Source organism: Bos taurus, chromosome 4 (genome assembly GCF_002263795.3).
Source record: "Bos taurus isolate L1 Dominette 01449 registration number 42190680 breed Hereford chromosome 4, ARS-UCD2.0, whole genome shotgun sequence".
Taxonomy (NCBI): domain Eukaryota; kingdom Metazoa; phylum Chordata; class Mammalia; order Artiodactyla; family Bovidae; genus Bos; species Bos taurus.
Genome location: NC_037331.1, coordinates 74,405,018 through 74,431,459, shown reverse-complemented (window position 1 = coordinate 74,431,459; position 26,442 = coordinate 74,405,018). Strand labels below are relative to the sequence as shown.

General features: G+C 39.1%; 1 protein-coding gene across 1 annotated transcript; it reads right to left on the bottom strand.

The window, feature by feature from the left end:
• Positions 1–508: 508 nt before the first annotated feature.
• On the bottom strand, positions 509–25,690 carry STEAP2 (STEAP2 metalloreductase). The gene is given in 5 exon segments (NM_001077847.1): positions 509–1,090; positions 3,212–3,376; positions 6,257–6,784; positions 9,601–10,125; positions 25,491–25,690. Coding segments are annotated over 4 exon segments (1,473 nt in total). The 5' UTR covers positions 10,093–10,125; positions 25,491–25,690; the 3' UTR covers positions 509–802.
• Positions 25,691–26,442: the final 752 nt, after the last annotated feature.

The window sequence follows — 26,442 nt, the reverse complement described above, 5'->3', positions numbered from 1 at the left end:
CTAACTAGAAATAATTATAAGATTCCCAGGATTTGTATTATATTAGAAAAATCAGTTTTGGAGGCCATATATTACTGTCTTCTCCCTGGTCAGTATATTAAGATGCAAATAAAACTGCTCTGCAACAAGGTAAAGAATAAAACTTTTCATGAGGTACACATTACCAGTATATATCTCATTTCTACAATGCATCTTAAATATAATTTCAAGTTCAAGTTCAGTTTGTCTCTTTGTGTTTGCTCACAAATCACATTGGTTCAAACCCTATCTTATGAAAGAAATATAGGGATGTTAACATATACCCTTACCTAGATGCTAACCTAATGTGTCCTTTCTTAAAAATAATGTATGTTATGCATTTCTATTTCTTAAGCTGAATAATAATTAGAATCTTACTTAAGCTTCAGGAAAAAATATCCATCACATTATATTAAAACTTGAAGTTCTGCTGGTTTGCACAGTTTTTTTTTTTAACATTATGTTGTATCTATACTATTAACTACAAATATTTCTGCCTGATTATGGAATAAAGTTTATTAAAATAACAATAGCATTACAATTGTACAAAACAAAACATACCTATGTTTCAATGTAAATTGACTACATACATTTATATTGGCAAAATGTGACATTAGGGAAAACAAATTTGAAGAAAATTCTACCATTAATTCAGTTGAGATCTCATTGAACAGGTTTCAGCCCACAGCAGTTTGACAGAGCACTTGCAAGTGAAGATAAAGGAAGTCATAAAAATAATGGCATGAGGAGAACTTCATGTAGCAGCAGGGAGCACCATTTATCATCACATTACTGTAACCCTCTCCGGTGAGAGATGAGGAACTGCTCCTCCAATACCTTCTTCTAGAAATTGGCTCTTTTCCCAGCCCTTTTTAATTCTCTTTAGCTTTTGGCTTATACATGGAAGGAGTAAAACAATCTTGCCCAGAATTACAATTGAGGGCAAAACAAGAGCAAGAACAAAGTTTGGTGGTGTATAAAACCTGTAGTACTCTTCTTCAAAAGCTCGTTTCCATCCATAAATCAAAACGTGGAAAGTACTTATGAGCAGAGCGACATATCCAAGGGTAGACTTGGGACGGGAAGAAGAAAGAGAAACAGAATAAGAAGCAAATTTATTCAAACTCATAAATTAATCCATCCAGATATACTATGTTTATATTTTGAAAACACAACTTTATCTTAAATTATTGAGTTACTCTTTGTTATCTACTTAATTAAACAATTTTAATATTTTCATATATTTCTTACATTTATATGCACACTCTCTTTTACACAAATAAGGCCAAATTGCATATCTTCTAATATTCTGATTATTTATTACATCTAGAACTTTTCCTCATGTCATTAAACATGAAAGCATGAGTTTAATTTAAAAGGTATTCTACTGAATGGATGTGCTATAATTTTCCTAACCATTCCTTTTTGTTGATCATTTACTGTTTTTTTACCTTCTTCAACTATTTTATAATATCACTTTAAGCCCTTTTTTATATTTTGGTTTAGTTCCTTAGAACTGATTTCTAATAGTGGGATTACTGGTCAAAACATCTGGCTTTTCCTTAAGGATACTGATAAAAACTGGAAAACTTCTTTTAAAGGTTATCCACATTTCTACCAGTTGTGTATATTTTTTAAAATGTATGTGAGTGTATATATATACTATATATAATATAGTACATATATATGTAATACATGTATACATATATACACATGCATATAATTAAATGCTAAAGAGCACTCATAGGTATACACACATATAGTTGAAGATAAATATGAAAAATCTTATAGTATTAATGTGTAACATAAAAAGCATTTCAAATGGTTTTACCGACCATATTGAATGAGATTATAAGAGTATTTTGTTAAAAAGTTTACAGTTTAAAAATAGAGAAGTTCAGCATTTTGGGTTCCCTTTATTATGTTTAACTGCTTATTTGAGAAATGGTCTATATTACACAAAATGTAGCACTCTATCAGCATAATAATGTAATGTCTAACTTCACTGGGGAAGGATTAACTCTCTAGCAGAAAGTTGTTCTGCTTGCAATTACTCATCTAAATTTATCATGATACTTTGCACCTGTCTAGCACCTTTTATCTGGAGAAGGAAATGGCAACCCACTCCAGTGTTCTTGCCTGGAGAATCCCAGGGACAGGGGAGCCTGGTGGGCTGCTGTCTATGGGGTCGCACAGAGTCGGACACGACTGAAGCGACTTAGCAGCAGCAGCAGCACCTTTTATCAGAGTGCCTTCTATTTCTTTTCAGGTGAGATTAAACTAGCAGTTGGAAAAATATTCACATTTTATTTCCCCCAAAAAGTAAAAATTAATTTAGATGAGGGATAGGCCCTTATTCTGAATGAGGTTCTTAGACCACTTAAAAAAAACACACACACAAGCAAATAGGCAAAAAACAAAACCCCAAAACAACTAAAAGTTAGTTTACCACCAGATGCCACTCATCTGCATATTGTGCTATAAATCATTTGGATACAACCAATACTGGTTTTATGATAATTTAGGTAGCATCTAAATTTGAATTATATATTTTAAAAATATGCAAATTCATTAAATAGCTATTACTAGAGAAAGTGAATGTTTAACTTATCATACAACAAATGTTATTTTGAAATCCCTCATACACATATGTATACAACTGATGTACCAAATACATATACTAACAAGATTCATACGGCTGGCTGCTTGTCATAATCCATTAACCTAGTTTTGTTACTGCTTGTATTTGTGTGTATATACACATTTCCTTTAAAATATTCAGACTGAGCTTCTCTCCACTTGAATTACAACTAATGAAACTTTTCTAGACAGATTAAGATGACTCAGAATATAAAATAAGTCTCCATTGAGTTGGCCAATAATACATTGACTTTGGTATTAAATTTGATCTAAGCTGACTCGCCTCCCACTTTCTATTCCTTTTTAAAATAACCTGTATCTATAACATAGTAGGCAGTGCTATCAAAACCTTCCAGTAAAGTCCTGTACTGGTCTTTTATTAACTAAACCAGAATGGTCCTAAGCTGGCCTCTAGCAGCATATATTCCACGAGCTACTTGCATAAACAGCAGTCCCAGGGGCATTCTTTCATAAGGAACATATTTAAAATTTAATTGTACTTAATTGTAGTTAAAATTCTGTACCACCCATCCCCTCACCAAACACCATGTACCTGAATGAAACTGAATTCCCTCCAGTTTAAAGCGTTGCTCACTGAAGGGATAGAGGTGACTGCCAGGAGGGAAAGTAAGCCAAGGCTCATTATGCCAAAGGAAATATACATTTCAATTCTCCAGACTTCTTCCTCGTTCCAAGAGTTTTCAATATTTGCGTGAACCTAACAAGAAAGCAAATGTGAATTTCCTTTGTTTGGTAGAACATTAACTGATTCAGCACAGAGTTCACTCTTGGCCTAAGAATGTGTCATATACATACATATTTAAGTTGCACTGATTCAATTTAATGAACTGTTATGGAGAACCTATTACTGGATGGTATTTGTTCCAGGTGTGTGGGAAAGAAAAGAGAGAGTTAAACAGAAAGAGGACTAAGGTCCTCTCCTTCCTCACCCATATGTGATAAGGGTAGTTGACACATTTGTAATACATCGTGCTGACATGGACTCTGGAGTCCCAACACTGAAATACTGAGTGGTTGGTTCCACAGGGAGACTAAAGAAGTAGTGGCAGTTAGTTTTCCAGTACTTTTAAAAGTTGGTTTCAACTTGGTTGAATATTCTGGCCTTAGTTCAACTTAGAATCCAAGCAGGGGATTTCTAAACTTTGTTCCTTCCTTTCTCACAAAATATTTACATGTTGATTTACCTCTTTCTTCTTACCTTCCTTTCCCCAGGAAGTTGAAATTGCCCTGAGGATAAAGCCCTAGGGAGCACAAATATTTATCTACTTGAATGACCTCATTAATATACTTTTCAACTGTCTAGTTGCCTCATTCAGTACTTTTCCAAATGTCTTCTCCTTACATTGATAATGCACATATAATCAAGCCAGACTTTAACTCTGAATATGTCGGATTCTGCATAGCAACTACTTTTAGAATTGTCTGTTTACATGCAAACAATATAATTAGAGTATGAATCAAGGTTTGGATTCCTTGGGTTGAAGCTTTGATCTATTCAAGGAAAACAGGTTCTAACTTAATACCAGCTTTACTTTTTGTCCACTTCCAGGTAACCAAACTGAAGTTTAGTTCAGGTAACCATACCTGAACCATACCAGGTAACCATACCTGAAGTTTAAACAAAAGAGAGAAAGGCTATTTCTTAGCCACTAGTTCACTGAAGCAATCAATACCAACATTCTGAAAGAAGCCACAGAGCTCCTCTGTGGAGAAAAGGTTCTTACTATCTCATTTGGCATCTATACAACAATACAGAATAACAGCATACCCCAGTAAACCTGGAGCCTACAACCTGTGTCTATCTATTAATACCCGCCCTCCCAATTCACCCCTTCATTCCATGAGTATGTTTTTTGAGTGTCTACAATGTGTCAGGCACAGTTCCAGGCATTAGGCATGTATCAGTGAGCAAAATGGACGAAGACTCCTCCTCTTGTGAACTTACACTCTGATGCGAGAAGGCAGAGAACAGGAAATAAAGAACACAAAGTGTGTTAGAAGGTGGAAAATACTATTGAACAAAGAGAAGGTACAGCAGGGGAAGTAGGAGAGGCTGGGAGTACCAGGCTTGAGTCAGAAGCAGGTGGCAGAATGTCAAACAGTGTCCAATGAGGGCCCTGCTGAGGAGATAAGGACTTGATGGGAAAAAATCTCACATTCTGGCTCATACATGATTTGGTTTGAACTTTATAACTAAGAACAGCCTGTCTTATGTACAAACATACATTGTACATCCAGCTTTACCATTAAAAAAAAGAATGCTGCCCACCATCAAGTTTTACAAAGGGTTTAATCACGATCCTTTGTCAGTTCACAATGGGCCATGAGGAGGATTCAGGAAGAAAACAGAAGGGTGAGGCTTTCTGGGCTATGAAATATTGGCCCCTCGATAGTTCAGATGCATACTTCTTGGAGAATTTCAATGACCCCAGATTCCTGCATCTTCCAATACATAGAAAAACACTGAAATTATTAACTTGAAATATCTGTTCTTTGTGATTAGCAGTAATCCTTTATCAAGGATGTATGTTTGACCACACTTATTTCCTAGCTAAAAAATTCATATACATTCTGGCTCCTTCCCTGCCTCTTCAGAGCAGTCCCCTCAGAGTTACTGAGAGGTTGTTTCCCAGGTTATAGCCTTCAGCTTGGTGTGGATAAAACTCTCTTCTAATCTGATTATTGATTATTATTTTTGTCAACAAATGGAAGACTTGAAGGAGGTGAGGAAGCTGGTAGAGTAGATATCAAAGCCTTACCATTCATTTAAGTGAAGTGATTTTTAGAGAAAATGGCTTAAAGAACATCAATCTAGTAATTTTTTTTCAAATTATTTTAGGTTTTATTGTTGAAACAAGTGTAATTACTGGATGCTACACACTTGGACCATAATGCTTTGTTTCCTTATAAAATGCAAAAGCTCTTACACATGTGTTTGTTATACTGTGCTCAACTTTCACTGAAAAATGCTACATCAAAGAGCTTCAATGAAACCCCTGATATTTACTGAATGGAAATTGTTGAGGGACATCATAGTCTATGCCATCATCAAGCCAATTCCACGAGGCTGTCCCTGAGATTTTCTTTAAGAGTTAAGTGCTAGAAAAGCTTCACCTGAGGAACCAGTACCTTTCTTGCTTTTTGATAACAAAACCCAGCAATCCTGACTTGCTATTCTTTTTTATATTTTCACTAGGCTTAATTTTATTGTATGTGTTTACTAAAAGCTGCCTTATTATTTCACGGAACATGGCCAATTATAAAATAATTAACTGATGCTGAAAGTAATCACTGCAGTTGTAACAAAAAAGGAAAATAAAATCCAACTCTTCACTTCTCTGCTTTTATTCTGCAGAGAAAGGGATGACAGAAGTTTTAACTATAAATTATTCTGAATTAGCCATATAATTCTATGCAAAAACCTTGTTTAAAGAATAATTCTTTCCCCTCCCTAAATATACCAACATTTCTATTACAAAGTATGTAAAGTTTTACACTATTTTAAATCTTAGTTTTTATAAATTATACTAATCAAGTATTTTACCAGCATCAGATAAATATCAAACATGCTTCATACCTGCTGATAAGCCATGTTGAGAAACAAGTATCTCTCCGATCTTCTCATTGGTAAGCAGAGGCTGTAGGCAACATGGACCGAAGCGAAGAAAAAGCTTAATAATCCGAGCTGTTTTCTACACTGTAACCAGGTCTCCAACCATGGTGGAAATCTCCTATACTTGGTGCCATAATAAAGCTGATAAGCAGCTGCCAGGAGACCTGCCAGGTAGACCAGGGACAGCAAAGTAATGGCAACTATCGGCAAGGTCTTATTCACAATCTCAATAGGAATCTTATAAAAGTCACTCTGCTGGTTTCTAGCATAGGGATGAATCACATCTCTGACAAAAGAATAAAGAAAGAAAAATGTGGCCAGGCTTATGGCTACCACCACTGGCCCTCTCCAGAGAGTAAACAGTCGCAGGGGTAAATTTTCAATCTCCCTGGCTGATGATAATGATCCCAAGTCAACGGGAATGAAATTCAATTGACGGGCAAGTTCAATAACCTGTTGTCGAGCTTGAATATTATTGCTGCATATATAAACCTGTGGGAAAAAACCAGAAGACTCATCATTACCATTGTTGCTTATAAAACTGGTAACAATCACATGCTCCATTTAATCCATGGAGCATCACATATGATGACCCTGAGTGACACAAAAAACTAAGGTGATAAAGCATTTGTTAATTTATTAATCTGTTTATTTATAGGTTAAGATAGTATTGTAAAAAAACAACAAACTCCTTGCTAGTTTCCATGACATGAAATGAAAATGCAGAAAAGTCTAGCGTGAACCTGGAACCAGGTCCTCAGGGGAAGGGAGGCAGGAGGAAAGATTTCTAAACCATGTGCTTCTGAACAGGTAAGGTAAGGTCTTCTCTTCAGTAGTCTAGGTGGAATTCAAGCTGCTGGCCATTCCCCTCCCCCATCCAGCTCCCACACTCCTGCAGGGCGTGGGCTGGGGCTGGTTCTCCAGGCTTTGATGGACAGCTTAGCTCTAGGACTGCAGTGATTCTTCCAGAGCGATTGTAGGCAATGCCCTTTATGGCTATTCAGCAAGGGAAAAGATGAGTATGCTGAATAAGCATGAGATGGCTGAATTTGCAATGAAAACTTCTAAATTATGTCATGATGCTATACTATTTATAAAATTTACCTTCTGGCTTAGAAACCAATTAACCAAAACCAGGGATAATCTCAGGTATATTACTTCATTGGTCAGAATTATGAAATTCTTTCATTTTTAAATGAGGATAATATATTTGGTGGGGGGAAATGGCATTATTAGGCTTAGTTAATTTAAATAGTAAAAGTAACTGCCATTTGATGTGATCGAGATCAGTAGGGGTGGGGGTGGGCTTTCAAACTACCGAATACTCTTATATATTGTAATATGGTTGAGAAGTCAACAAATATTTGTTGAACACCAAGTTCATGCTGGAGTGAACCTGGATTAGTTCACTAAAGTTTGCTATAAAATCTCTGAGTGATGTTCAGGGAAAACAAATTCCTAAATATATCCCTGAAGATGTTTATATACATGCTCTGGAACAGACCACACTGAAATTCTTGCCTGCTAAACCTAGTTATATAATGGAAAGAATGTAGACTTCTTAGGATTATTAATTTTATCTAACATTAGCCATATAAATGAAAAAGTCTATACTGTTAGAACTTCTAAAATGGAACAGTGAAGGTAGAGAAATATATATCAAAGAAATAAGGAAAGGCATTCTCAGTTTATTACAGGTGTGACAATGGTCAATTAAACTTTTTTATTTAATTCATTGGGGAAAAACACTAAAAATTATAAAACTTTATAATTTACCTAAAAGACTAAATCAAACATATGTAAAGAAGACACAAATGAAACTCTTTCTGTATTTCACATTGAACAATCTCTTGTTCCATAATTTATTTTATTGAATATTAAAATTATCATTAATACAGGCAAAGGATTAAATTCAGGTTTATCTCTCGTTTACTTGATTTGATCTATTGCTAAACCTTGGTGGATATGCAAAAGAAAAAAATGCTTCAGAATAGTTTCTGTTGCTGCTGCTGCTGCTGCTAAGTCACTTCAGTCGTGACCAACTCTGTGCGACCCAATGGACGGCAGCCCACCAGGCTCCCCCGTCCCTGGGATTCTCCAGGCAAGAACTGGAGTGGGTTGCCATTTCCTTCTCCAAAGCGTGAAAGTGAAAAGGCAAAGTGAAGTTGCTCAGTCGTATCCGACTCTTCACGACACCATGGACTGCAGCCTACCAGGCTCCTCTGTCCATGGGATTTTCCAAGCAAGAGTACTGGAGTGGGGTGCCATTGCCTTCTCTGGAACAGTCTCTAGGAAAGTATATATTCTTTTCCTAGGTCTTCCAAATTAAACACCTGAAAATGAATAGTTAATCATGACTCTCATATACAGCATGCTGTGCTGTGCTTTAGTTACTCGGTCATGTCTGACTCATTTCAACCCCATGGACTGTAGCCTGCCAGGCTCCTCTGTCCATGAGGATTCTCCACACAAGAATACTGGAGTGGGTTGCCATGCCGTCCTCCAGGGGATCTTCCCTACCCAGGGATTGAACCATGTCTTTGTTGTATGGGGTCTCGCAGAGTTGGACACGACTGAAGCGACTTAGCAGCAGCAGCAGCAGCATTTCAAGCAGATTCTTTACTGCATACAGTGATGTAAATACTTGAATTTATTTTCTAAGACATCTACTCAACTGTCTTTGTGGGCAAAAATAATCAAAGTATTTTATCATCGTGCTCCAATATAATGCATAACTACACTTCTGAAAAAATTTTAAGGTGCACTACTCTATGTGTTTACTTATAAAAGCAGAGATGGAACACTGTTTACTAAATAGGCAAACACTGTTTACATCTTTTTGTTTGCAAAGAAAGGAGGAGGAAGGAAGAAAGGGTAGGAGGAAGAGAGGCAAAGAAAAAAATGTTTGAGATTGTTTTAATTTTTGAGGAAGCAAGGAGATGGCCCATTATTCATCTACGAATCTTGTCTTTTTCTTCAATTAGCTGATTATGATAGGAAAGTTCAAGTTATTTTCTCAGATTTTTACATCATTTTGAGGATAGAAATATGTTCTTACATATTTGTCTTTTTCTTCAATTAGCTGATTATGATAGGAAAGTTCAAGTTATTTTCTCAGATTTTTACATCATTTTGAGGATAGAAATATGTCCTTACAAGGTCAGGACACGAATCTTCAGGAGCTCATACATAGTTTTCAAAATGATAATCATGGGAGAGCATCAGAATTCATTTTTTAGGTATATATTTGTCTACCTATTTAAGTATAAAATACCAGCTAAATAAGAATAAAATGTAAAAATACATACCTGCCGGCTGGCATCCTTAGGACCTAACTGAAGTGCCCAAGCTGAGATAACATTAAATCCTTTCACAATCAAGGAGTCCGGGAATAATGAAGCCAAATATTCTGCATTGGATTCTGGATATTGGTTTACCCTCATATTATTGCTCACATCAATCAGGATTTTACCCACAAGCAGATGTCTCAGGTCCCACAGGGAGGTATAATGTTCTCTATGTATAGCAACAAATATTATATTTGTTTTTATTAGAGCATCTTCATGGTGAGTGACATCTACTACATGAGGAAAAAATTCAGAAGCAAATTTAGGATTTCTGCTTCCTATTACCACATGATAGCCACATCTAATAAGTCGAATGGTCAGGGATTTCGCAAAATCCCCACTTCCAATTACACCCACAGTGACCTTCCTTGCATCTTTGATACCATTTATCCCATTAGGCAAAAAAGTTTCACTAAGACTCTTGGGGCTTCCCATCATGGAGATCGATTCCATGATATGGACTCTTCCAAGATCACCAGGGATATCCTAGGGGAGAGAAAATAAAGCACTCATCAATTACTTATTACCAAACATGAATACACTTTTAGATGTTATAACAACATCCCTGTTTCTCGAGATAAAACAATCTGGCAAGCTATATAACATCAAACACCACAAGACACAATTTGTAAGCCAGAAATGGATCTCGAAATAGAAAAATGAACTGTCACAAAGTTGATGTGCTAAATTGGAGCTTCTCCAATTTTAATGTACATTTGAATCATCTGAGAATCTTGTTAAAATGCAAATTGTGATTCAGTAAGTCTGGAGTGAGGCCCAAGATTCTGCATTTCTAATAAGGTGATACCAATGTTGCTGGTCTGTGGGGCCCCTCTTTGAACAGCAAGGCTCTAGAGCACAAAAGGAACGAGAATGAAGTTTTCAGCAAGGGAGAACTTTTAAAAAAACACAGTTGCAACCAGTGTGAATGCCACTAGAGGTAAAGAAGGACTGTGACGACTCATCATAGCTCATGAGACAAGAGAAGACGGACAAACAATAGTAAAACCCAAAGGACCATTTATAACCCCAAACTGTCTAGAGTCATTTGGGACTACCTCAGTAGCTAGTAAGTAGCTAGTAAGAGCTTTATTAGTAAATGAGAGTAAGCTAAATCAGCTACTAAAAAAAATGAAATCTGGGGTTTACCATTTTCAGAAAAGTAGCCATCAAAATATAATAAAGAATTAAATACTATAGACCTCTATCATCCACCTTATGTCTCATTAACTTATCATCGAGAAAGTTTTCCCGTATAAAGGGGGTTAGTAATGTGTTTATGGTCTTAAATTACACAATACTTACGAAATCTTTTTCTTCCCTTTTTTGCATCGGTTGCCTTGAATATAATGCAGTTATTTTTTTCCGGAAAAAAATCTGTCAAATTCTTTTCTTAGTGACTAACACCTGGAAAGTTCCTATTTGCAGTAACTTGCTCAAGAATACTATTCAGATGGCCAGGAATCAGTGTCACTGTTAGGTCTGAATGAAAAACACTCTTCCATTTTATCTGCAATGTTCAATTTCTTTTCTACTAACAGCAGATGTGGATCTCTTCAGAGAACTTAATGGATTTTACAGGAACAGGTGGAATGTTTTTAAAAAAACATGTTTTTCTGGTTTTTAGTAACTGGAAATTGAAATTACTGGAGCCAGGAAAATTCAACTTTTTACCCTAGAAATGGAACATGTTCAATGACTGCAAATATATCAGTAAATTAATCTTTAGAAAGACAATAATATTAGTTGATACTCATATAGCATACACTGTGTGCCAGCCCTGTGCTTTATAGATTAACTGACTGCATCCTCACAACTACCCTATGAGATGGGTACTAATATTGTCGTGCCCATTTTGCAGATGAAAAAACTTGATACATGCAGAAAATAATTTGTACAAGGTCACAAAAGAGAAACTAGAGGAACCAGGATTAGAACCCAGGCAATCTAGCAAGGTATGTCTCATTTGGGTGCCTGTAAGGAATTAAAGAAAGATATGAGGGCAGTGGCAAGGTAGAAGAGAGATGGTTGTGTTTGTATGAGTATATTCTCCTTCTTTAGCCATGTCATTGCTCCTTAGCATTACCTAGTCATCTCAATGTCTAACTTGGGTCCTGGGAAAGGGGAAAACTCACTATTTTTTAGTCTATTACATGTTTCATTTCACACTTTTCAAGTTATAAGGGGTGATAATTATTTGCTTTCCCTTGGGGTGATCTCACACACCCTGAAAAGCGGGGGTGGAGGGGGTGTCAGAGGCACTAAGGCGGTACAAAACTATCAGCATCCTCCGAGAAATATTCCTGGTATTTAGAGAATCAGGAGCAGTTAAAGAAACCAGAAGTAATTAAATCAATGCTCATTTCATTAAACAATTCAAGGTGAACTGACTGACCTACCCCTAGTCATATATATTATCTAAGGGTAAGGAGAGTTACTAGATTCTCACACAGGAAACCAAGTTTCCTGTATCCCAGTCTCAAGTTCTTTTGAGTAGAGATCGTAGCATCTCCCAAGAATCATGATGATCAAGACCTTTTCAAATGAAAGCAAAAATAAAAACAGTATCACTTATCTGCTTATTTTACAAAGTAAGTTCAAACCCCTTCTGTAAATCAGAATGTGAACAAGTAAAAATATATTAGGGCCTAATAATGTCATCTCTGGGTACCTTGTAATACCATGTATCTTATACATATTAATAGATGACTCTGTCCTAACGTGTCTGGGCCTTATTCATATTGTATTTCTAATGGCAAGTTTTAACTGAACCCTTTAATTGTATGACTGTGCCTATAAATAGAAGTTGGTCTAATAAATGAGACTCTTCTCATCAAAGTTTTAAGTAATTAAAAGCATTCATGAGGAAAAAAAAACAACTTTTAATGGATTTGAGAGATGGATTATTTGTACACTGTTGAAAGCATATGATAATGGCACATACTATTTCATAGTTTGCAATATTTTCACATATATTATCTTATTTAATTCTCAGATGGCTGTGAAGTACCTACTATGCCCATCTTAAAGATGAAGAAACAGAGGCTTAGAGAACTTTAGCAACTTATCAAAGACAGTGCACTTTGTAGTTAACACAACTCAGCTTCACATATAAGTCTTTTGACCTCTGCTAATTCTAACACTGCAGTGCAAACATTGTATGGGATATCTTAAAACTATCAAGATCACCAAAAGTCACCCATTAGTTTTATTCTTCAAAAAGAAATACTAACTCTAAATAAAGTATGAATCATAGCTCAGATAGTTTTAGGTAAACCCAAAACTATAAAGTGGGCAAACTCTAGGAAATAGTGAGGGATGGGAAGACCTGGTGTGCTGTAGTCCATGGGGCTGCAAAGAGTTGGACAGGACTTAGAACTAACTGAACAACAATGACAAAACTATATAGTTTGGATTTATAGCTATTAATCAATCATCAGTAAATCCAAGTTTTAGATCAAAACCAACCAAAATATAACTTTATTAATACTATGAAAAAAAAAAACCATGATTGATTGCTGGGTAATTCTTGAAGAACCCCCAGGTAGCAACCCATTTTCTGTGAGGGCACTGAAAATACCATGAAGGTATATACTGCTTCTAGAGGGGAGGAAAAAAGAGCCAAGAAATATGTGTGGGTCCTGTGGAACTCACCTGTACATAGACCTAAAAAGCACCTCCTCTCCACAAACTGTGGGTGCCGAGACACTGGAGTAAGAATCTCATGAATCTCCTTTCAATTCTGTAAGCTATCATTTTGGATCACTTAGTTAACAGCTGAGCTGAAGTTTACAATTGTGATGTCCATAAAAAATGGGGTTATAAGAGACTTTCCTTGGTCCAGTGGCTTTGACTCTGAGCTTTCAATGCAGGGGCCCTGGGTTCAATCCCTGGTCAGGGAACTAGATCCCACATGCCACAACTAAGATCCTGTGCAGTGAAATAAATAAATATTTTTTAATAGGGTTATAAGAAGTGAATAATGTCAACAGCTGAAAAAGGTTTACCTATTTACAAAGTAAGAGTCATAAATACCTTACATTGTACATTTCCACTGATAAGGAGTGATGCAACTATAATCTAAAGGGAGATCTGTTTTTCCGTGGTCCAGCATGAATTTATTCAGGCCACTGTGTACTTTGCACAGAAGATATAAAGAAGAGAAGCACAGTGCTTACACTTAAGTTTACATTCCATTTAAGAAAAGACAAGATATACTTGAATTAAAAAGCAAGAGAAAGAAAAACAGACTCATATCAGCATATAATTAAGAATTAGATAGTATGATCAGAGCATAGTTATTCTAGAAAATCAGGGAGAGAAAAGTATCATATGGTGTCTCCTTACCTCAAATCATTCTATATATATGAATTGTACTTGCAAAATAATCTCAAAATTACACAGAATGTTTCAAGGGAGGTACACTACAGGTTTATTCTAGCTTAAGACCTCAAGGACCCAAAATTAAATTTGGCTTTCTGTGACCTTACTTTCAAAGTACTAGAGCACTGGCTCCCAAATATGAAGCTATCACTGGTCAACAGCAATTAAAAAGTATATGGATACAGTAGGGAGTTTTTCATAAAATTATTCAATTTGCCAAATTGTCCTTTTCTCTGAGAGTATATCTTAACTAACTTTAGGGGTCAAAATGTCTGTTTCTCATATAAGGATAGTGATAAAAGTTGTTTGAGTTGGCAGTCCTATATAGATCCTCTCCCCTTCTTTTTATTTTACTGGAAACTCTTATATAAAAGTGCTCCTTAAGCCTTTTGGAGAGAAAATCTTTCTGGGAAGAGGTGGGAAAGCACCCTGGACAACTTCCCTGCTGCTGGAGATGTCTGCTTAATCCTCAGATGATATATCAAATATCCCCATCTAATTTTATGTAACTAGAGATTTTACTATCATGATCTTTAAGTTGCAAAAAGATAACCTCTACAGTCTCTCAATATTTAAATAAACATAAAACCCAACTGTTTATGGGCTTCCCTTGTGGTTCAGCTGGTAAAGAATCCACCTGCAATGTGGGAGACCTGGCTTTGATCCCTGGTTGGGAAGATTGCCTGGAGAAGGGAAAGGTTACCCACTCCAGTATTCTGGCCTGGAGAATTCCATGGACTGTATAGTCCATGGAGTCGCAAAGAGTCAGACACAACTGAGTGATTTTCACTTTCACTTTCACCTGTTTATAACAATAAAGAATTTCTTTGAGGGAAGAGGTGGGGTCTTTTTTTTTTTAGGCTTTCATTTTTTGGAAGAAATTTGTAAGTCCTTTAGACAAGCCCAGAAGCAAAGCTGCAATTCTGCTAGAAAAATCAGAATGTGATTTCTTAACACAGCAGTTGTCCAAGTATGGTCCGTGAACCAGCAGTATCAGCAGTACTGGGAACTGGTTAGAAATGTGAATTCTTAGGCACTATCCCAGACTTCCTAAATCAGAAACCCTGGGGGTGGAGCCCAGCAATCTGTTTTAAAAAGTCCTCAGGTGGTTCTGATGCACATTAAAGTTTGAGAATAACTGCCCTAATGTAAGGCAGTCCAACCACTATTCACCATTTGAATATTTAAATCCACTTAAGTCAGATTATTAAATTCTTTCAGCTGAAACTCTTGGATAATTTGTATGCATCCTCATTTAAAAATCATTCCCTCAAAATTATGAAACTAATTTTATTAAAACTATGCAGATGTATTCTTTGAAATTCTGTTTATAAACTATGGTAATTACAAATGATTCATTAATTTTTCATACTTGGATCTGAGTGTCTTTTTGTGTTCATGTTTTCTAGAACCAACTGAAGAATTTTCAGAAAAGAAATATAATAGCATTAGAGCAAAAATAATGCTAACTAACTCCAAGCCTTCCAGACTTTTCAAATAACCTGAATTTAAATGAGATAAGCAAAATAACAAGTAACTCCCAAAATATTTCCTAGGCACAGTATGTATTCAATATATTTTATATGGGTATGATTTTATGATATTTCTAGGTCCTAAATCACCAAAACAAAACTTTATATGTTTATTATGTTGAAATTATTAGGGAAAGAAAGCAATCTAATTCATGGTAGGAAGATTTTAAACAAAAAAGCTTTCTGGTTAAATTTAGGTTAGTCTAGAAATTCAATTTTAAAAATGTATTGCCCAACAACTTCAGTTGATAAAAATATTTTAGGATCTTCTTCAATAAATTAAAGCAACAACATCCTTCCTACCCACTTTTCCTCTATGTTTAGGGCACAGAAGATGCTATACACATCCTTCCATCCACCTTATAAGAAATAAGAAAGCCTGTTACATCAAGCACAGTCAGGGGTCTTGTGCATACCTGGACTCTCATAGCAATGCAAACTGAATGACAAGGGGGTATGTCACATTCCCAAATGAAGCTGGGAATAGCAGGTTATATCATGCTGATATAATCTCCCCATTTTATAACGTGTTGCAGATTATACTTTGAGATAAGGACACCTATGTTTAGTCACTAAGTCGTTTCCAACTCTTGTGACCCCATGGGCTGTAGCCTGCCAAGCTCCTCTGTTCATGGGATTTTCCAGGCAAGAATAGTGAAGTGGGTTGCCATTTCCTTCTCCAGAGGATCTTTCCGACTCAGAGATGGAACCTGGGTCTCCTGAATTACAGGCAGATTCTTTACTGACTGAGCCACCAGAGAAGCCCACACCTATGTTTACTGGCTAGCAAATACAAGTTTTCCTGTGTTGTAGCAACTTACAAATAAATAATCTTCTATGAAAGGCCTAGTACTCTAGCCTCTACACAAACCCATTTCCCCTTTCAATGCCATACCATGAACAGGTTAGAAAAGGCACCAGTGTCCACTGGGTGCTGTGAACCGTAGGGATCTCTGATGATTGACATCAATTTATTTATTTATTTTTGACATCAATTTAGAAATCTGTCCACAGCCAAAGGTCATAAGGATACTCACCATCCATCCCCAACCATTCTCCCATCCAGTGTCTTTTTGAGCCTGACCCCCCAGGCATTCAGCTAGGTATTAACACTTCAGTGACACCAAACAAGCACTGGCTTCTTGGTCTTCCAAACAATATGATGAAACTATAAATATTGAAGCATATATAGCAACTAAAAAAAGCTTTACGGAGGTGCAATTTACATATCATGAAATCTACCCATTTAAAATGTATAAATTAATAATTTTCAGTATATTTAGAGTTATGTAACCATCACAACAATCCAGTTTTAGAACATTCCCACCAGCAATAACTGTTGTTACTCAAATTTTAATAAAAATTTGCTGAGAGCATATGCCTCTTTTTTGTTTTTTAAACTAGTATATGCTTCTTTAAAAAAAAAAAAATCCTTCTTCCTGCGATGTCCTAAACATCCCCCTGGCTTTCACACAGTAGATTGTGGCCTGTCTTTTGCTGATTCTGCTCGGTACTATGGGTGAAATAGAGGCACCTATTACTTGGCTTAAGTGGAGAGGCAGAATCTCAGTCTCAGAGCTGCCTCTTTCCACAATGGAGAACAACCTTCTAAAGCTGTGGTTCTCAACTCCAGCTGCACCCTCCAGTGACCTGAGGAGCTTTACCACATAGTGATACCCAGTCACCACCACCCCTAACCCCAGATTTTATTTAATTAGTCTAAAGTTCAGCCTGAATTTTTTAAGAGATTTTTTCATCAGGATTTTAAATGATATCCTTTAATTCGCAGCCAAGATTGACAACAACTATACTAAAAGAGGCAGGATTCAACCACATACTCATTTGAGTATTTGGAGATAACAGATAGGGCTTTTTGATACTCAGTTACATTTCTTTTCACATTGTTGTTTGTAATAATGAAAAGTAACCCTAGCAAGAGACTAACAGCGGCCCCTGGATGCTGGAAGCTGGAGGATGCAGCCCTTTCCCTTGCAGGCTCTGAGCTGTCTCAGAAGGTCCACTCACTATTTTTCAATTTCCTCTCTTCATTTTTTGGAAAGGACAGTGCCATTCCTTAAAATGTGTCATCCCACCGCACGGCATATTTTGTTCCTGTTATTTCATAACATTCAAATTTCAGAGTGTTTCAGTAAGAGTCTCTCTTCTGTCTGACTAGGGGCTGTTGCTGCTGCTGCTGCTAAGTCGCTTCAGTCGTGTCTGACTCTGTGCGACCCCAGAGACGGCAGCCCACTAGGCTCCACTGTCCCTGGGATTCTCCAGGCAAGGATACTGGAGTGGGTTGTCATTTCCTTCTCTAACTAGGGGCTTCTCTCCTCAATTCTTCAGGCATCATAGGTTCCACTGACCTGAACAGACAAGGGTTTCCAGGTGGACCAATTATCAAGCTTTAATGTGGGTAGGATCACCTGAGGATCTTGCTACAATGCACAGTCTGATTCTTTAGGTCTGGAGGAGGCTTGAGAGCCTGCCTTTCTCCCAAGACCCCAGGTGATACACATGGTCCTAGTTCATGGGCCAGACTTGGACTAGCACCGCCCTAGAGTTTCTCTATCTTTTCTTTTGATGTTATTTACAGGTGATACAGACTAAATAAATGAAAGGACTATGGCATTTGTAGAAAGTTTTATTTATGTGGTATCAAGGAGAAAGGATAGGCCTAGGCTTCTGAAATCATCTTGTTACTATGAATTTCAGTTTCCTTTGTTAAAAAAAAAAGTTGTATTTGACTCTGCAGTCCTTTCTAACCTAAAATTCTTTTGTTTCTAAGACTCAGTTCAGTTCAGTTCAGTCACTCAGTCGTGTCCGACTCTTTGTGACCCCATGATTCGCAGCACGCCAGGCCTCCCTGTCCATCACCAAGTCCTGGAGTTCACTCAAACTTATGTCCATCGAGTCGGTGATGCCATCCAGCCATCTCATCCTCTATCGTCCCCTTCTCTTCCTGCCCCCAATCCCTCTCAGCATCACAGTCTTTTCCAATGAGTCAACTCTTCGCATGAGGTAGCCAAAGTACTGGAGTTTCAGCTTTAGCATCTTTCCTTCCAATGAGCACCCAGGACTGATCTCCTTTAGAATGGACTGGTTGGATCTCCTTGCAGTCCAAGGGACTCTCAAGAATCTTCTCCAACACCACAGTTCAAAAGCATCAATTCTTCAGCATTCAGCCTTCTTCACAGTCCAACTCTCACATCCATACATGGGCACTGGAAAAACCATAGACGGACCTTTGTTGGCAAAGTAATGTCTCTACTTTTCAATATGCTATCTAGGTTGGTCATAACTTTCCTTCCAAGGAGTAAGCGTCTTTTAATTTCATGGCTGCAATCACCATCTGCAGTGATTTTGGAGCCCAGAAAAATAAAGTCTGACACTGTTTCCACTGTTTCCCCATCTATTTCCCATGAAGTGATGGGACTGGATGCCATGATCTTCGTTTTCTGAATGTTGAGCTTTAAGCCAACTTTTTCACTCTCCACTTTCACTTTCATCAAGAGGCTTTTTAGTTCCTCTTTACTTTCTGCCATAAGGGTGGTGTCATCTGCATATCTGAGGTTATTGATATTTCTCCTGGCAATCTTGATTCCAGATTGTGCTTCTTCCAGCCCAGTGTTTCTCATGATGTACCCTGTGTATAAGTTAAATAAGCAGGGTGACAATATACAGCCTTGACATACTCCTTTTCCTATTTGGAACCAGTCTGTTTTTCCATGTCCAGTTCTAACTGTTGCTTCCTGACCTGCGTATAGGTTTCTCAAGAGGGAGGTCAGGTGGTCTGGTATTCCCATCTCTTTCACATTTTCCACAGTTTCTTGTGATCCACACAGTCAAAGGCTTTGGCATAGTCAATAAAGCAGAAATAGATGTTTTTCTGGAACTCTTTTGTTTTTGCAACGATCCAGCAGATTTTGGCAATTTGATCTCTGGTTCCTCTGCCTTTCCTAAATCCAGCTTGAACATCTGGAAGTTCACGGTTCATGTATTGCTGAAGCCTGGCTTGGAGAATTTTGAGCGTTACTTTACCAGTGTGTGAGATGAGGGCAATTGTGCGGTAGTTTGAGCATTCTTTGGCATTGCCTTTCTTTGGGATTGGAATGAAAACTGACCTTTTCCAGTCCTGTGGCCACTGCTGAGTTTCCAAATTTGCTGGCATATTGAGTGCAGCACGTTAACAGCATCGTCTTTCAGGATTTGAAATAGCTAAACTGGAATTCCATCACCTCCACTAGCTTTGTTCATAGTGATGCTTTCTAAGGCCCACTTGACTTCACATTCCAAGATGTCTGGCTCTAGGTGAGTGATCACACCATCATGATTATCTTGGCCATGAAGATCTTTTTTGTACAGTTCTGTGTATTCGTGCCACATCTTAATATCTTCTGCTTCTGTTAGGTCCATACCATTTCTGCCCTTTATTGAGCCCATCTTTGCATGAAATGTTCCCTTGGTATCTCTAATTTTCTTGAAGAGATCTCTAGTCTTTCCCATTCTGTTGTTTTCCTCTATTTCTTTGCATTGATCGTTGAGGAAGGCTTCCTTATCTCTCCTTGCTATTCTTTGGAACTCTGCATTCACATGCTTATAATTTTCCTTTTCTCCTTTGCTTTTCGCTTCTCTTCTTTTCACAGCTATTTGTAAGGCCTCCCCAGACAGCCATTTTGCTTTTTTGCATTTCTTTTCCATGGGAATGGTCTTGATCCCTGTCTCCTGTACAATGTCACGAACCTCAGTCCATAGTTCATCAGGCACTCTGTCTATCAGATCTAGTCCCTTAAATCTATTTCTCACTTCCACTGTATAGTCACAAGGGATTTGATTAGGTCATACCTGAATGGTCTAGTGGTATTCCCCCCTTTCTTCAATTTCAGTCTGAACTTGGCAATAAAGAGTTCATGATCTGAGCCAGAGTTAGCTCCCGGTCTTGTTTTAGCTAACTGTATAGAGCTTCTCCATCTTTGGCTGCAAAGAATATAATCAATCTGATTTTGGTGTTGACTATCTGGTGATGTCCATGTGTAGAGTCTTCTCTTGTGTTGTTAGAAGAGAGTGTTTGCTATGACCAGTGCGTTCTCTTGGCAAAACTTTTAGTTTCTAAGACTAATAGCTATATAATAATGGGAATTGCTAGCTTATATTTAACACTGTAACACTTCAAATTTGTGACCTTTAACATTATGATTTAAATAGTACACAGACTCCTTGAAATCTCAAGGTCACAGTTTTCCTGAGTGGACCTTTGATTTGATGTATGCATTTAATCCCTGAAGTATGTTGTTGTTGTTTAGTTGCCAAGTCATGTCTGACTCTTTGCGACCCCATGGACTGCAGCACACCAGGCTTCCCTGTCCCTTACCACCTCCTAGAGGTTGCCCAGGTTCATGTCCATTGAATCGGTGATGCCATCCAACCAACTCATCCTCTGTCGTCCTCTTCTCCTTCTGCCTTCAGTCTTTCCCAGCATCAGGCTCTTTTCCAGGGAGTCAGTTGTTCACATCAGGTAGCCAAAGTATTGGAGCTTCAGCATCAGTCATTTCAATGAGTATTCAGGGTTGATTTCCTTTAGGATTGACTGATTTGATCTCCTTGCTGTCCACGGGACTCTCAAGAATCTTCTCCAGCACCACAATTCAAGAGCATCAATTCTTCAGTGCTTAGCCTTCTTTATGGTTCAACTTTCACATCGATACAGGACTACTGGAAAAACCATATCCTTGACTATACAGACCTTTGTTGACAAGATGATGTCTTTGCTTTTTAATACACTGTCTAGGTTTGTCATAGCTTTCCTTCCAAGAAGCAACTGTCTTCTAATTTCTGGCTGCAGTCACCATCCAGTGATTTTAGAGCCCAAGAAGAAGAAATTTGTCACTGCTTCCACCTGAAGTATATTATCAAGCTAAGAGAATTCTATTACACTCAGATACATCACCTCATAAGATTTTCAATTTAGTGGAGTTTCCTTGACATTCCTCTGGCTGAATGGCAGCTGTTGTGTTATATTAATTTTATAAAACAGAACCACATTTGTTTCACAAACATCTAGAACATTAATTGTTGGATGATAATAACTCTGAAAGGACTGTTGTTCTCAGAGATCTTGGTGACTTTCAAAGCCTGCTGATTTGGATATGTTACCAAAAAAAGGTAATCCTCTGGGGCCAGGCAATGAGGTTGGTGTATTTTTTACTTTGCAGGCTATACTGAATCTTTCTTCTTCTGTCCTGCAAATCCCAAGCTCCTTTGAAGCTCATGGCAAAATTAAACATCCTCTCCCTATGCCCACTGCTATCATCTACTGATTTCTGGCTTATTCATTATTACCAGTGACTTTGGCTCCCAATACCAACACAGTCTTCCTCTCTACCCCAGCAGTTGTCATGCTGACCACTTCATCATTCAAATGGATGAACCATTTAATCTCATGGCTTCATTTCCTTCATCTAAGGCAATGAATCTTTGCCTCCACCTCACCTCAGATATCTCCAAGCACTATCTCTTGGCCTTCCAATAATTTAGTCAAATAGTCACACTGATAATTCCAGATAGCAGGAGAAATCTGATCTGTTTACTATATTCTCACTCTACTGGTTTCTTTATCCATCCTAGATTTCACAGTGTGTGTTTATCATTACTCACTTAAAAAGATGGACTCTTGTTACACTCTAAATGTTTATCACCCTACCCAAAGTATATGTTGAAATCCTAACTCCCAATGTGAGGGTGTTAGTATGCACAGCCTTTGGGAGGGGATTAGGTCACACGGGTGGAACCCTTATCAACTGGATAAAATAAAACCCAGAGAGCTCTCTTTTCCTATCTGCCATGAGGTCAAAGAGAGAAGTCTATGAACCAGGAAGTGGGCCCCTACCAGATTGAATCTTCCGGTGTCTTGATCTGGGACTTGCCAGCCTCCAGAACTGTGAGAAATAAATGTCTGTGGTTTAAGCTACCCAGGCAGTGGTATTCTGTTGTAGTTCCTTTCCATCACATCCACTTGGCAAATCTCTAGTTGTGGAAGAACCCAGCTATCCATTTTCACTGTTATCTGCACTCAAGTTGGTGAAAGCTGCTAAAGAAAAATCTGAAAACTCAGCTCACCTTAAATTCACCATTATCAATCTCACCTATCAAAGGACAGTCTGTCCATTTCTGGCCTGGACACCATCCGTTTCTCCTTCCAAGCAGCTTTTGTTATGATCTCCTCAGAGACATCTCAAACTTAACAGGTTTAAAATGAAACAGCTTTTTCTACTCAGATCTATTCACATTCATCCAAATTTTCTCCTCTCAGTAAATGATATCATTACCCATTTGGGCTTCCCTGGTAGCTGAGGTGGTAAAGAATCCTCCTGCAAAGCAGGATACGTGGGTTCGATCCCTGGGTCAGGAAAATCCCCTAGAGAAGGGAATGGCTACCCACTCTAGTATTCTTGCCTGGAAAACCCCATGGACAGAGGAGCCTGGCAGGTTACATTCCAGGGGGTTGCAAAGAGTCAGACAAAACTGAGCAACTAAGCATATATACCCATCATTCGGTCAAGCCAGAAATCTAGACGTGAACTTCAAGTCCTTGATTTCCCTCACCCTTAACGTAAAACCCAACACCAACTTCTGTTTTCCAAAATATTTCTTAAAAATCTCTCTCCAATGACACCAGCTTAATCCAAGTCTCTCTCATCTTTCACCTGAACTCTGCAGACATTTTCTAATGGGTCTCTCTACATATTTCTTCGTTTCTTTCCAAACCATTCTCCAGGTAGCAGCTAAGATTGTCTTAAAATGTAAATCAGATGATATCTTTCACCTCCTTAAAAATCAACGGCCTCGTGTTGCTTTTTGAATTACAGTCACCTTCCTGACCTACGGGTTTCCCAAGTGGCAGTGGTAGTGGTAAAGAATCCGCCTGCCAATTCAGAAGACATGGGTTCAATCCCTGGGTCAGGAAGATCCCCTGGAGAAGAAAATGGCAATCCACTCCACTATTCTTGCCTGGAAAATTCCATGGACAGAGGAGCCTGGCCAGCTATAGTCCATGGGGCCACAAAGAGTTGGACACAACTCAGCCCTCACTCACACACCTTTCTGACCTAAATGAACCTAACCTGAAGGCTCTGAATGGACTAGCTAGGCCCAGTATAACTCTTCAATATCATCCTGTATGACTGTTCCTCCCTATGTTCCAGTCACAGAATCCTTTTCTTGAAGTAGAAAGAAAATCACTTTCTCATCCTATGAAGAGGCTATCATGTCTCTTCAGTAAAATGATTCACTCCAATTTTGTTTTGAGCCCCTGTTAAGTTTCCTTTCTTATGTAATTATTCTTTACTCATTACTATTTTCCTGACCGGAAAATCAGCTCCCTGAGGGTAGAACCATGTCTGTCTTGTCCATCACTCCCTCCGTAGTCTCTGACACATAGTACATAAGAATACGATAAATATTCTTCCTTGTCAAATGCATCCAAAAATATCATGGACAAAAGAGATGTAATAGGTCTCCAGATAAGATCCCTCATTTTGCTGATGAAGACAGCAAGCCCACAGGCCCAAAGGGGGTGATATATCAATGTCATAGTTAAGTCAATGTCATGGTTACTGGCTGAACACAGAATAAATGCATCTCCCCGATGCCCTGAATATGTTCTTCACTGAAACTGCAGTATTATAATTATGCTCACTCACTATAAGTCTGTTTTCCATGTCACTAGACAATAAAAAGTGACCTGGAGATATAGCCTTTCATTTCCTTTCTGCACAATTTGCTCAATTCATCATTACTGATATTGTCTCTCCCTCAACACCTCTCCATCCCCTACCCCCTCACACTGCCCCCCCTCTCCAAGTCTGACTAGCTAAGACAAAGAAACTGTAGCCTTTCAAATTATGTTTCTAAATATCCTGCAAAATCTCTAGGATGGGTATTTTTCTTCTGAAGAGAAACAGAGACAGCTGCAGACTAAAAAACAATAAGAGACTTAGAGAAAGAAAAAATAAATAAATGGAGATCAACAAGACGAAGAAATAATATAGGTGAAAAAAGTGTGTGGGTGTGGCGGGGATGTGGTTTGCAGAGAACTAAAAAGGTTCCCAGCGCGGGGGTTGTTAGCTTGACTAGAATCCAATCAAAGTCAAGAGAGTGGGGGTGGGGCAGGAGTTGAAATTCGACTCCTCCCACTTTCAAGGTGATGAGTGATAATTAACCATGACCTGGAATAAGTTTTTCCATCTAAAAAATGTATTGCCTGAGGAGCAAAAACTGACACCAATCCTTCTCCAAGGCAGTAAGGAAGATAATAATTGGAAATCTCTCAACAAAAATTCTCTTTATCTCTCTGCTCTATTTTAAGAGCAAGATTTTTAGGCCATAATTTTCAACAAGTTTTGGCTGTGGCTGAATACAGGGCTTAGATAATTTAGGACACTCAAAGAAGAGGCCAATTACTTTCTAACACATAATGGCCTAAACACACCACGGTCACATCATTGGGTAATAAAAAAAATGACTACTAGAAAGATATACACGTTCGCAAAGCAGCGCTGCCGGATCTTCAGTGAAATACGCTGCATGAACCTAAAGTGGATAGAAGAGTATCAGGCAGGCTAAGGTAACCTGTCCGTCCTTTCCCTTCGTTCCCTTGGGCCACATCCTACGTGGGACAGTGTCTCTCCTGGCCTCCTTTCTCCTGGGCCCAACCAACCCCAGGACTTTCTGGGAGCTCGGGGAAGTAGGGGTCTGAATCCGTGGAACAGACTCCCTCCCCACTCCCTGCCTCAAGGTACCAGGCGATCAGGAACCCCAGAAGCTCAGAGCGGACGCCGCAGAATCCTGGGAAAGAGGCATGAAGCGCTTGGCACCGACCGCATCTTGACCCCCAACTCTGCAGCTGCTACCGCGCCTGGCGCTCTCCCCAACACTCACCTCCGCGCCCTCCGCGCCGGGCAAGGGCGGGCCTCGCAGATCTCTCCAGCAGTGCCGATTCCCCGGGGGCCTCCCCGGGCTCTAGGGCCTAGGGACCGTGCCTCCGGCTGGCGGCTTGCAGGGTGGCTACCGCTGCGGTCGCGCTCGGGCAGCTTCCCCGCCTCCCCAAGCTGGATCGCGCAGGGCTGGGGAGCACGGAGAGGAGGGAGGGAGGGAGGAAGGAGGGAGGGAGGTGCGCTGATGCCGGCCTCACAAGACCCACCGCTAGGGGCTGCGCGCAGGGAGCGCGCAGAGCGCGGAGCGGGACCGGGGACCCCTAGCGGGCTAGGTGGGAGAGCTGAGGCGGCGGGGGAGGAGTCGGAGAGCTCGGAGAGGGTGAGGGGAAGATCTGGGGAGAGCCCGGGAGTACGTGGACCATCAGGAAGTGCAAGCAAAGCGGCGGGGAGTGCTGGCTGTACGGTTACAACTTGGCGCTTCCCCTAACCTCTGCACCTCCTGGGAGCCGCTGAGTATCCATCCACCCGTGGCCTGAGCCTCCCTGCAGGGCTCCTCCAGTATTCATTTTGAAGCTACTTAGAACAGTTGAGCCCACTTTTCTCCTCCATTGCTTGTGTGCTGTACAGCCGCCTTTTCCAGTCTAGACTCTGCTTTTAATTACACCCCCGCTCTCCCCACTCTCAGTTCCTGGCAAGTCTCCAAGAAACTGCGCTTTTTATCCTGTACGTGTTCTTTCCCTCGCCTCTACCCACCCAAATCATCTTTTGGCTTGACTGTGTCCTTGGAATAAAATGTTCAGAAATGCCCTTTCATGAACAACATTTAACAACTCCCCGGGATAGGAGAGAACCCTCAGAGCTGGCGGACCACATAGCAGTTTGTTAGCTTTGACCTTCATTCTAGCTGGTGGTGCTTGAGCTTGGTGTAGGAGAAAAAGAGTAATAGGTCGGGAGCG